At 39.7% G+C, this 14092-nt stretch overlaps 1 protein-coding gene across 1 annotated transcript in view; it reads right to left on the reverse strand.

Moving 5' to 3' along the window:
- The window catches only part of PDE1C (phosphodiesterase 1C), a 308560-nt gene extending 295007 nt beyond the window's left edge, over window positions 1-13553 (reverse strand). The window contains exon 1 of the mRNA XM_032181068.1: window positions 13358-13553. Coding sequence (XP_032036959.1) covers window positions 13358-13442 — 85 coding nt within the window. The 5' untranslated portion in view covers window positions 13443-13553. The remainder of the gene's footprint in view (window positions 1-13357) is intronic.
- Window positions 13554-14092: the final 539 nt, after the last annotated feature.

Consider the following 14092-nt stretch of genomic DNA (forward strand, 5'->3'; position numbering starts at 1 on the left):
GAATATATACCCTTGGTGAAGTCCCTCAGGGAAAACTGACACTGACCAATATGAAATGTTAGTTTTATTTTAAAAGTAACATATGGCTGTTCAAACAGAAACATTAGCCAAGGAAAAATACTTCTTAACTTTGTTCTTCTGAAAACCACTAAATGAAACTCCTATAAAATGGGAAATGATTAATTTTTTCATTAGTAATACTGTAAGTAGCTTAATTCCTGATTCTGAATGAAAAGTCCCTTGGCTCTTTCTAAACACAGTGCTACTTCAGCAGTTCCAAGGGTGATCAGGCCACAATGAATGACAAGTCTGTGCAACACACCAGATGCTCTGTTTTATAGCCAGAAATGGGATAGAGTTTATTAGGGTTTTATGCTTGGAATCCAGAAGATGCTTGTCTGCTCTTCAGGACAAACCAATTGTGGTTTCTGTGGTGCAGGAGATGTCTAGTGGCCCTCCATGTGCTCAACAGAATATTTAGATACCTTCAAGAAGACATATGACAACCATATAAAACCTCCTGCCTCGATACACAAGATGCTGTGGATACAATAGCAGGGCTTAAACTCATGCTCCTTAAGAAGTCTTACAGCAGAGGAAAGAGTTTAACTATATTTCTCTATTTCTGAGATGACTGCTCACCTATTTTCTCAAAAGTATCCCAGGAACTGAAACCCTCCACCCATGTTACTGAAAGGTAGTGGGAACAGAGTATTCACAACATCTGCAAAAACACTACTTAAAAGCATCAAATGTAGCACTTAAGAGCTGTATGACTGAGTTCCTAAAGCAACTTTTAAAATATAGAAGATACTTCACCATTATGAACAAGCCTCATTTGGGCAGATCTTACAGTAGTAAGGAATCTCATTTATTGTAATGGGACTAATCACACAGAAATGCATTACTGAGCTCAAAATACCTGTTACTGCCTTTGTTGATTTTCTTTGGTTCTACCATGCATAGCTACAGAATCTTCTCACATCCTGTCTTTTGAAAAATATTTAGCTGTACCATTTTTATTTTTTAATCCAATTCAATTTAATTCAACTGGGGAAGTCCAACTGCATGATTTGTGAGGTAAGTGGCATATAGTGTTCATGTCTCATCCTGACTGCTTTAACCTGACATATCCATCAGCATCCACCAGCTTCTGCAACTACAATCAAAATTAATTTTCTTTTAGCTGTTGTGTTCATCCATGTCTTAAAATTTCAGTGATCAAACAACGCAATTCAAATGGCATGCATTGTATTAGCAAAAGATTGGAGAAGAGAGAATAATACCATGTGTTACCCACTTTAAATCACTGAATTCCAAGTGGGAGCAAAATTATCAGATTAGACACTTCTCTTTTAAGTATTGTGGCACATTGCCCTCCAACCACAATGAAATGTAAAGCAAATACGCCTTTCATTTTTAGAGCATTACTGCTATGTGAAACATTTTTGAACACTAAATAACTCAGGCCTAATTTTAAATTTTCCTTTCTCTTTCAAAATCATCACTAATAGTATTAGGGATTTGGACTGAATACAAAATATAGGCTAATTTTTTAATCTTATCTTTAACTATCCCTGTTCCTCACTGGTATTTTTCTTTAAAAAGTTTTGGAATTGTTACTGGTTTGTTCTTCATCAGCCATAGTAAAAGATACCTCAGTTTCCCAACTCTAATTCTTGCTGTAGTTTGTAGTGGTTTAACAATTATGCCATGATATGTACAAGTACAGAGCGTATATAGACTTAAAAGCTACGCAGGAGAAAAGAATGTTCAAAATGTTACAGAAACTATTTCTGTTGCTTTATGTTACATGTATTTGATGGCTATAATGAGCAAAATTTTAAAAAATTTTGTTTTGTTTCTTTTTGAATGCTCAAGATTACCAAATGTGACTTATAGCAGTGACAAATGTCTTATCCATTTGAATGTTGCTCAGTGACTTCAACGTTCAGCTTATTCCAAACAAAAACAAATATTTTGTAGTGCTGACAAACATTACGTGTGTCATCTACATAGACAGTTTACTGCATGCAATGATAAATCCACTAAACACATCAAACCAATCTTTAAATTGAAAAGGAAGATTGTGGATGAAATTTAAAATAATCACGTAGCCTAAAATACATTGCAGCATGTACAGACAAGCCTATTTCATAAACACAAGTCTTGTGAAAATAAGGGAGCAAATGTCCTAAATTCCCAATACATTTTTTGACTTGCATCGTTTGACTTTAGGAGTTCAAGGTCCATAAGGTACAGTTTCATTTTCTCTAGAAATGGAAATCATTCTTAGCACTGCCATTGAGAGAGAATTTGGCACCCAAATCATGTCCTATGTTCCCTTCTACTCTCCTGCAGCTAAACTGTGCAGGAGTCTCCATCCCCTCCTCTTGATTAACAGCAGTGCCGGCAAAGAGCAGGGCTCAGGCATATTAGTGTCAAAAGGTGAGGAGGAGGACTATGGAGACTGGGGAAAAACATGCAACTCCAAGCCTAAAATCCTATGCCCCCTTGGCTAACATTTATTTCACAAACACGGAAACACCCTTCTCTTTCCATTTAAAAAAGTTTATTTGTAAACTTTATTTGTAAATATTAGTGCTTAATGAACATTGAAATAAATCAAAGCTAAAAACTTCCCAAAAGGACACAAAACTTGCTTGCTACAAACAACATGAGAGAGAGTAAATGCTAGTGACTGAACACAACACGTAAACACACAATCAGATGGGAATATATCCCAGAGGTTTCATTTAAGTATCAGTGCAGAGCTGAAGAAAAATAATTATGCACATAGTGTTACTGTAAATGACAGCTAATAAAACAGAAGGCTCAAATAATTGTTGCTGCTTCAGAGGGCAAGTAGGCAAACACAATCAGAGAGTAAACGACAAGTCATCATGCAGAATTTCACTTCAAAAATCCCACTTCACTTAAATGGCACAATGAATTCTAATTAATAGGAAGCATTAGACTGGAACATAAGGCAGCAAACATCGCTAAAGAATAAACATATTCTCCCATGAAAGAAAATTTGGTCTGATCATGTTGTCAGGCTGACAGAAGCATCTTCCAGGAGCAAGTGGATGCAAATTATCAGCAGTGCTGTAATTACCATTCTCAGTACTTACACTTCCCCTGCCTCAAGAACAATTAAGCCTTAAGCATTAGCCAGGGGGACAGGAATAATGTCATGAAGCTACCTAGCAACTGTAATAACAACAACCGGTTGATACTTTGGGAAAGGAGGAAAGCTGGAGAGTGTTAGGAGACTGGGCTGATAGCTGGGCTATGGGATTATTTACAGGAGCTGAAACCATGCAGCCATACTCAAGTCCTAGGTTTAGCTTGTCCAAGTGAAGCTCATGCGCAAGGCTCAACAACAGCTTTGATCCCCTGGCCTCCCCAGGCTGCTGTGACAACTCCCAGGTGGGATTTTAAATGGCAGTGTTTTGTAAGGGTTCCTCCAGCTGTTTGTTCTGCATCGCCTGGAATTTGCTCCTACCACCAAAGCAGCTAAGAGGAATGATTTCAACTTTTTGGCCAGATGAAGGCAGGTTACCAGCAACCAGTACCTGCTCACTGCAGCAAAGTATGCTGCCAAGCATAGCCATAGAGGAGCTCCTACACACCCTGTTCAACCAGGTTGCGGGATAGACACCTTAAAGGCACACCAGTTGACTGTACCAACTCACATCAGCATTTTGTGTCTTTGTACTGGGACGCAGGAGGTCTCCTTGTAATCATTTTTATATCTAATAAGGAGAAAAGGTGAAGCAAGTACCTTGATATCCACCTATCATAACAAAAAAACCACAACATGAAAAAAACAAACATTTTTGTGTAGGAAATATGTACCTTAATGTCATTAAACATTTTCAGCTCAAACCTACCCTGAATCATGCCTGTGAAAAACATCATTCACTCACTTGAAGTGAGGCAAGATGTCCATTATCAGTTAATCCATATACTCTGCATAATTTATGACGAGTAGGCAATCACCTAAAAGCTAAGGTTAGAAGTAGCCATTAGAACTTAGGTGTTTCCTGCTGGAATTCTATTTAAGTGTTCAAATTACTAGAAAACAAATAAAAATAAAAATAAACATAAATAAAAATCACCTAACTACGAAGGAACTTTCAAAAGAGACATGAGATGCCATGTTCTGGATTTCCTAGAAATAGCCATTGGTTATAGTAACAGTAGAGTTAGCCCACAGCTGTGACACTGGAAAATCCCACTGCTTTTATTACTTGAACAGCCATGAAATAAGTTTCTCTAAATTAACCCTGAAAAGTAATGTATATTCCCAGGAGCTGTGGTAGAAGATACCATGGTCCCTCATGCTGTGTAACAGTTATACACACATTCAACGCTTTTATACTGTATACCATATATACAGTACACAGACTATAAAAATATAGATCCCCTTCTTTATGATTCAGGTTGAAATTAGATCTGATTATTACGTTCTATTTTAATACTCCAGATTTTGGCAAGGAATAAAGTCACACAGCTTTGCCAGAGATATCTTAGATTTGCTCATACGGCAGTTTTAAAAAAAAAAAAATCCAGACTGCAGGACAAATTATGTTTTGAGTTATCGGGATTGCATAAGAGTCAGTGCATAATTTGGCCTGCAAAATCTGTAATTCTGAATTATGATAATGTTCAAGGCGGAAAGAACATAGATTGTCTTTAAATCAAGGGCTGGCAAGTTAGGAAGAAAAACTCTCTCTCTCCTGTAGACCAATCTAATGTGGTGTTGTGCCACCAAATAAGGGCAAATAAGGAAGTCTGAACCCCCAAAGATCCCATTTTCAGAGTACATTTCAAGGGAAATAGTGATTATTAGCAGTATACATGTCTGGTAATGATCACAGCTTCAGGAATAGAGGAGGAAATCAATACAAATTAAGTGGGCTTAGCATTCTGCTGTTCACATTGTGTTCAGCAGCATATAAAACATCCTATCCTGCAAAATATCAGCTTGAATGGGAGATTAAGATGATGCTTTCCATTTTGCAGTACAGTTGATGTTAGCATCCATAAATTCCATAGAACTCTTTATCAAAATATTTTCATTCTTTACTTACTTCCTAGGGTGTTATGATTGCAATTCTGCAATTGGTGTTTGACAAAAATACCCATTGCTCTCACATAATCATGGAGCACGATTTTCTCACTGCACAGCAGAGTCCTCAGCCAGCAGTGAACTGAGAGCAAGGCCACTTGTTTGCCCACAGAAATATTCTGCAACTTCAGAACAATTTCATGTGCTCAGCCAACAGCAGAATCATGGCCTGGATGAAATTCTCCTTCTAGGTTTTCTTAAGAGTATCTGCATAGTAAGTGTAGGTCAATTATAATTGTCTAAATATATATACATATATATATATATATATCATTGTCTAAAAAAAAAAAAAAAAAAAAAAAAAGGACATTTTGCTGTAAATTTCAAAAGTTGGTGTATTTATAATTTTTACTTTGAGTCTGTCTCCAAAATCCCTGGAAGTTTTCTTCATATACTAATCTGCCTGCTGGGAATAGAGTAAAAAAGCTTTGTTTTCAGTGGTCAAGATTCAAAATAAATTAACACTGGTATTTTGAAGTGCAGAATAAAAGAAGGAAAGAGGTAATGTGTAAAAGAGGAAAACAGCAGTACCATTTTGGGGAACTGGATCCATTACCACAGTTCAAGAGTATGAGACCCAGAAGTGGAAAGAAAAAAGAAAAGATTCTATAAAAAGCAATCAGCATGTCACTTGGAGGAACTGCAAGGACTTCAGCTACCCACATATGCAAGGAAAAAACTGGTACAATCTGATTTTGGAAAGCTTTCACTTCTAATAAGCATTCATTGTCAATACTAAGAGAGAAAGGACTGACAACCCAGATCCAAACTGCCTTCCTTATTCTCACCCCAGATGAGTATAAGCTGGTTATTTAAATACTAACTTTAGAAGAGGCGCTTGGAGTCAAAACTGAATTAAGTGGTACTGGCTGAGCAAGTTGCTTACCCAGCCCCTTCTCCCAACAGCACACCATTTGACAGGTCTCATCACTCTGCATCACTCTGAGAAGGGGGCCAAAAAAGGCACTACATCAACAGAAATAAGAGGCAGCATCATGCAGCAGCAAGAGACTAAGCACCACACGCTGCCATTTAATGGAGAAAGATGATGCCTGCAGTCTTCCTGAGGGAAATTTTCAGGGGGCTGATTGCAGCTGCTATGACAACAAGGGGGAGGATGCGATGTCACACCATGACCCGAGCAACTGCCCTCGTATCGTCCCAGTGCACGGCTCGACTCGCCAGCTGGGAAGCCAGTGGAGACCTCATTAAGTGCATCTGTTCAGTAATTACTACAACTTTCCCCTCACCACGCTTCCAACTTTGCACACAGCTACTGATGTAATCACGAGAGTTAACCTCCCTGGCCTGAATATTTTGAGCCTGTAGCTATCGGAAAACTGGGAATCAAGTTTCAGAAAGATCACTAGATACAACCTCTGTCACTGGGCAGGGAGAATTTGAGAGGAAAAAATATCAGCAAAATCTTGACAGAGTCTTGGAAGCAATCTGTGGTAAAGCTGCCTGATTTACCTTCCTTTGTGCATACATCAGCCTCTTCTCTAACCTACAGCAGCGCACATTTCTACCAGCAAAAACTGTCCAGAGATGCATCCTTTGCTCATTTAAGTCACTGAAGGTCTCCCAACTGCAGTGGAGTGATGCAAATTTAGTGCTGGCCAGGATCCCACCTTTTGACTTGATTTGCACTTGTACAAATAAGCACAGGATGCATCCAGGAGCTTTCTGCTTTGTTACTCATGCATTTGGAGAAATGAGCTTGAATTTACACTACAACAGGAGAATGGGGCAGTTAGCACAACAGGAGGGTTTAAAATAGAAGATTTGAAGCAGAGATGCAAATCCTAAAAGGCTATTAGGTTTGAGAGCTCCTAGACTCTGGTCCTCACACCAGCAGTACAAACAAGATGCAGACCTCTGGCTTTCGACACAGGAGAGGGAGCTGGCTGGGGCTGCAAGTGAGGGAACGCTTCTCCCCATCAAAGCCTGCCTGCTCAGAAATGGGCCTGGCTGGCTGCCTAAAACTGAGCACAGAGGAATGCTTATTTGCCTGCTTATTTGTTTTCAACTTTGGTTGTTCTAGAGTCTGAAATTTGTAATTAATCTCAGTGTATCATTCCAGAAAGCACTGGGAGCAGGACAAGTTGGCCAAAGACCAGAGAGAAAATAAAAGCGGGAACAATGACATTTTACACCATGGTAGAATGGGGTCCCTCCTGATACAGAACAACCATCATTTGTTGTCTAGAGAACTGACTGCACTTCCTTCCCTCACAAGGTAGGAGTGGGGGGATAAATGGCACAGCAGGTATGGGATCCGAAGCAAAGGAAATGGCAGTCTTCATTTCCAGCCACGTACTTCCGTCTTTTGCCCTCTTTGCACCTTGCACTGGGGTCCCAGTGGCCCACAAGCCTAGTTATCATAGATATTTCCCACTAGTGCATCCTATTCCCAACAGACTGACTGGCTCAGGCCTTTTGGTGATGTTAGTCCTGAAGGTAGATCCAGACATGACAGACTGATCACCAAGACCCAGACATACACAATTCACCAACCTCCACAAACATCATGTAAATAATTTTTCAAGAAGCAGGAATGCTTCTGGACAGTGATGTTAGTGACTTTATGCATCAACATCTCTCCGCCTCATGCAGGGCTCTGGAGGTTATTTTGCTCTACGTGGAAGTCAGCTACCGGTAACAGCAATGCCCATTCACTCATGTCAAAACTTACTGCCAAGTTCTTGCCATTCACAGCTTCTGAGATAAATAAAATCAAGAGGAGGAAAGAAAATAGTAGTTTTGATGTGACCCTGCCACAGTGATCTGCAATCTGAGTGTGATCCAGTGCGTGCTGCCTATGAACCTGGACTGCAGGCCTGCAAAGAAGCTCAGAGGGGAGAGGTCAGCCCCAGACACCCACTGTGTTTTGGGATGCCAAGACACACACAGCAGAGCACAGCTGTGAGCAGCAGGTAGGAGTGGTAAGGCAACTCATGCACAGAAGTAAACAGGCTGAGATCCATGAAAATACTGCCAAGCTCCTTGCCATGCAAGAACCAACACTGCAGTCTTTTCAGAGATCACTTAGCTCACAGCAGTCCACCCTGAAACACCGATGGTAGAGTACCATGTCAAGTCCCTGTAGGGGCCACGGAAATCACCATCTCCACCCCTTTATAAAAGCAACAAGAGGAATTCGTGTTGCCCATCACTATGCTCAGAGGAATGCCACTCTGCACAAAGAACCAGCTGGGTGTCCTACAAACACACATGCCAGCAATGCAGCCTCCCTTCAGGTGAATAATCAAGGCAGAGTAGATGAAAACCACTGTGGTTTGAAACTAAAACACAGCTTTGTAACCCAAAAAGCAGGAAAAAAATCTCAGTTTTTGCTTTATTTCACAATCTATTTGCTTGTAGGTTTCTTCAGGTAAATTTTTGAGAAGTAAGAGAAAGGGGGGTTATTTTCCTTACTAGTTTATTATAACAGCATTAGACTTCGCTAAATCATATCTAACAGTGCCATGTCCTATTGCAAGCTACATTTTTTTTTAATATTAATAAAATTGGATTTCTCAGTTTCTAGATACTAGATGAAAAAACACTCTACTCTTTACACTGAATTGTTACTGCTTATCAGCTTTTATTGAGAAGGTATTCTCAGGGTTTGGTCGGGAGACAGATAGGGAGGGGAAAAAGCAAAGTTTGGGATTTGTGTTTTTGTTTAGTTTTTAAATATTTCAGTTGTGATTTTGTAACAAAGACAATTATACATAGTTTAGGTACAAAGACAAAGAACAGCTATAATCCCCAACAGGAGTGGTTGCTATGCATTCCCCTTTCACTTCTTTGCCAAGGACATTGTTTTTGCACAGGTAGAGATACCTGTGCTACCTTCCCAGGAGTGGACCGACCCCACAGCCATTTCTCCCAGACTTCCTTTGAAGGAACGCTATGAGTGACACGCACACAGAATCAGTGACAGATCTGTCAACATCTTGCAATTACAGCATATTTTCATTCAAACTGACTTTTTTGTGAAAAGAAATTAAGGGCAGAAATAAAGCAAATCTCCATAATAACACACTGTATGTGCCTGTGTATGGGCTGTGGGAGTCTTCTGCTAAAGCCTGCCTCTTTTGTGGCTTGTAAAGTTGCTGTTGCCCTCAGAAGAATAAACAACTCCAAAAAAGCTGAAAATCAATACACAAAAACAACACAGTTAACTACATTAGGAATTGCTAAAATACACACCTCTCTGGGCAAAATGCAGTACACAAAGAGTGAAACCGCTCTTATTTCCCTGGTTTCTTTCTACAATCTTTATTTTTTATTTTATTTTTTTGAAGTACTTTTTTTAATTTGAATATGGAGATCTTAACATACAGTCTATCAAGAGACTACAGTGGCATTTTCTTTAAAAATAAAACAGGTGACACAGAGTTGAAGGAATTATTTTCTCATTCTAAGAATTCTGAGAATTCTTAGTCTAAGAATGCTGAGCTCAGTATCTAGTTTGCTTCCAATCTTTCCCATCCCCAACACATATCAAGACAACACACACACCCTCTCAAGCAACATTTGCTTTGACCACAACAGATTCCTGATATGAACTTGAGGAACCCACAAAGAACCCTACTTTAGAGTGTTCTTCACAGGTTGTACAGTGACAGCCTTACAAGTGATATTGAAATAGGTTTCAAACCATGAACTGCAACCTAAGAAACTAGAAACATTAAGAAAACCTTATTTATTTTTTTTTAATATTTCAAAGTAGGGGCTGAAAATGCCACTAAGCAGGACTCAAATCTCTAGCAATAATTGGAGGAAGAACTTTTGCACATGAAATGGAGCACTGGTCCTCCTAAAGAAACTTTCCTGCAAGGTTTAGAAACAGCTGCTGTGAGCTAAACTAAGTGTTTCAGTTCCACATCCCTCCTCCAATGACACTTGAGTTACAGCAGAACTCCCCATCACTTCAATTCATTCTAACCTATAAAAATAAATTTATTAGATAAATTTGGACAGGACACTTAAAACAGTGTTGCCAGGTGCTTCTGGATATGAAAAGCAGAGAGTGGGAGCTTTAATGAAGTTAGCTCTTAGTCATAGGAAGGTGATAAATGCAGAAAGAAAATATCCTCTTGCTAATGTTTGTGTTTACCATTTTCCCAGGTTTAAAGGCAGTGAATGTTTCTCTGTCTTGCACCTTTAGAGAGATAATTACAGCAGCAAAGTCAATAAGTAACACTGGTGTTCTGATTTAATAGTATTTCATTTACACAGGAGTGATGAGACAAAGTGCAGGACAAAAAAAAAAATAGGCATGAGTTCCTCTTAATTTCTTTTCCTTTAAACTCAGCTGTCATTCTAGTATTTTTTTATTTTTTATTTTTTATTTTACTTTTAACGCAGGAAAATTTAGCCAAAGTTAAAGAAGAGCTCGAACACAATAACTTATATAATTAGGCTCTGAAACAGACTGAAATCTGAAATCTGCTGACAGAAAGCAAGGAAAATAAAGGTACTGAAGCCTTCATTAGAGACGTATTAAACTTTCTAGAGCAAAAGAAATTGCCTGCTTCATCACAAACAGTCTCGCTAAATGGTGCGCTCTGTAGCTCTGGACCCAGTAAAGGGCTCCCTATAGCTCCACTACAGTCCCTTTATATCACGCTTCTAGTGCCAAAAGGCCATAAGCACAACCTCCAAAACCACACAAGAAATTCTCAGTGCGTGTGGAGCAGCACACCTCAGCGCTCCTCATGGGCTCTGCTAAAACAGCGGTTGGCATCTGGAGGAGAGGGATTTGCAATCAGCTTTCTTTCTGTACAAAGCAATGAGGTATTGGCATACTTTTGCCTTTTAACATTGGAGGCCAGATACTTCCACAGGGATCTGTGGAGGACTTGGGAAGTGCTGAGCTCCCACAGATCTGACGTCCATCCACCAGCACTTGAAATCAGCGAGGGGAAAATTAGAGCTGCCTAGAAGCTGCTCTAAGTTGCCCTGCTGCGTGAATGGATGCTGACCATCTCCAGAGGCAGAAAGTCGTAACTGCAGGCAATCAGCCAGGAGCACCAGCCTTCTTCCATTCCCTGGCACCCTCACATTTGATTTCAGGCCTAGGTCTTTCACAAAGATTTTCATTAACTTTAATTGTAAATGATCATTTTCCAGAACACTGTGATCCTTTCTTAGCAATTAGAATAGAGGTGGATTAATGCTGCTTTTGCATGCAAGTGGAAATACATTTATCTCAAGCTAATATTACCCTGTTCCTCAAGAGATTCGGTCTTTTCTCCCAGCTGACATACTTCAATAGCAGGTGCAGCAGCTCAACACTCCCCAAAACCTTCTTGCAGTACCTGAAAACAGCTATTTACACAAAAGCCTTATTTGATCCCAGAAAGTACATACTCATTCCCAACACTTTAATGTTGTTGTCAGATCTTTCGGATACATTCATTTTCTTTAACATAGAGATTAACTAATACATTAACCACTCAGATTTGTCCACCACACTGTGCTGGTAATACTAGATAGCATGTTTACAGTGTTTTCATGGTTATGTGAGTCAATCCAATGCACATCTACCCAGATATAAAAATAAGTGTTATATAACACACAGCTCACAATCAATACGTTGGTTGTGTACATCAAATAGAAGAAAACAGCACATGGGCTACTATGTAACAACTGTCCTAAGAAGCAAAAGAAACTGCAATTGCCTGAGTCATCTGGTCCAAAATTTGGTCTAGTTGTTTTGTGAGCACAAGTAGCAATAAAGACAGCAGAGTAACAAATACAGCAATCCTGCTTGTTTGTTCACGAACAAACAAAATAATTAGGCAGTCATAAATGCTCAGCATCAGCATCTTTGGATAATGTTTTCTACTGGCTAGGCTCAAAAAGGAAATGTTTATCCTCCAGAATGACACAAACTGAAGAAATATCTCTATTAGTAATGATGATGAGAGATGGAGAGATTAAGGAGAGGAAGTTCAAAAGTCAGCATGCTGCAACTTAACCTGTGGAGGCCTACCACCTTCCCAGAGAAACAAGCTTGAAGTAGTATTTACCTGGCAGTTTCACCTTTAAAATACTAAATGCACATTAACAGATTACTACACAAATATATTTTAGTGAAGCATACATTTCTGTCTCCATTTTTTTTCAGTAAGTTTGGTGGTTGCAAAAATAAGTTTTCTGTGAAACAGAGGATTAGATAAAACAGGTGCCACCTCCCACACCAACAAAAAGCTTACATTCACCGTTATTAGATGAAACCATGACCCAGTTATACTAGTACAAATCAGAAAAGACTCCCAGATTTCACAACTGCAAGAAAGTAGAAGCTCTGCCACTTAAAAGGTATGAGGGGGATTTGTATTGATTGTTTGTTTCACATAAGTTATCCATATATACTAAATTAGATTTCATTTGAAGATTAAAATGCTATAAAAGTGTGTTTTAGGAAGTATTGTGTTTTATATAGCATAGCCTTGTGAAATGGGCAGTTTTAGCAGGGTAGCCTGCTTAGAAAATCCTCCAATTTTAACTTCTGCACAGCAAGACTCCTGGAAAAAACACAGTCACTTGTTGCTTTGAGAAGCCTCACTTTTCCCCAAGACAGTGAACATAATAAATTGTACTCTTCAAACAGCTACAAGAGAAACAAACAGTCCTAAAATTCCTAATCTCTCCTCACATCTTACCCTCCCCCAGCAATTTGTTTCTTGTATTCGAGAGAGGCAATGAAAATGATTACGTTTATTTTTATACAACCTAAGGAGTGACAAAGGGTTCCAGAATTTGGAAACACTTGCTAAAACAACAAAGAAATATTGGAAACAAAACCAAGGCTCCCAAGGGTTGTGTTACTGGGCTCATCGGAAGGAAACACAGCTAGCAGGTTGGAAATACGCAGTCCTGAAACAGCGGCTTTCCTGAGATAAGGTTCTAAAACAAGAAGTTCTGCAAACGGCTCAGTGAACTCCTGCCAAAACCCAGGGAGAGGATTTACAGTGGCTGCATTTCACAGACAAGTTTCTTAGACAGAATTAAATATAGAAGGCATAATGGGAAAAAAAAAAAAAAAAAAAAAAAAAGTTGCAGGGCATCTATACATTTTAAAGGTATGCAGGGAGAAAAAGCAACTGTGAGCAACAGCTGTCTTTTACCTGAAGATGCAAAAAGAGAGGAAAGAAGCAGAAGAGAAAATGAAGGAAAGAAGGGGATTTAAATCCAGCTCACCAATTGTAAAGCTATAGCCATCAATGCTGAAAGTAGCACTCCGGCATTTTTTAAATCCTTCCTTTCTGCTGCTTGGCTCTGTCATGATCCTGCCAGCTTGTCCTTTCAGCAGCAGCCGCTCTCTCCCCCCTGGAAGCAGCGCGCTCGAGCTCGCTCTGAGCTGCCCTTGGATATCTGTGCCAGCACACACACCCAACTTCACACATCTCCCAGCGCGGGGAGCCCAATCCGAGAGGCATGCACCCAGCTGCTCTCTCCTCCCCCAGACGCTCTCACTGGCATCTCAGCGACATGCCTGCCCGCGGTTTAACCACCGGTTAGAGGCTCCGGTACCCAAACCAGCAGCCAATTAGTGAGAAACTACCAAGTCAATAAGCCAGCTGTATCTGTCAAATCTCTGCGTAGGAGTTCCGTGTAAAATTTAAAAAAAAAAAAAATTTTTTGCTATGATCTACCCACTGATGCTCCTCATATTCCCTGCCTTGCTTCAGTCCCTGCTTCTGTGACTCCCCTTGCTCAGGGGGACTTCTGGCTTGCAGCAAATTGTGCTCAGATTTCAGCCCTTCAGATAGAAGCAATGGGTTTTAATCATTCGGGATATAATGAATCAGCCCAAGATTAGAGTACACCATCAATCATCCACTTCTTATACTAATGGCAAGTCTCTTGAAACACAACAAGCAACAGAGTACAAAAGATTATCAGTAAAAACTTAAGTGACTGTGGGAAAACAGC

The sequence above is a fragment of the Aythya fuligula genome, chromosome 2, assembly GCF_009819795.1.
Source record: "Aythya fuligula isolate bAytFul2 chromosome 2, bAytFul2.pri, whole genome shotgun sequence".
NCBI classification, from domain to species: Eukaryota; Metazoa; Chordata; class Aves; order Anseriformes; family Anatidae; genus Aythya; species Aythya fuligula.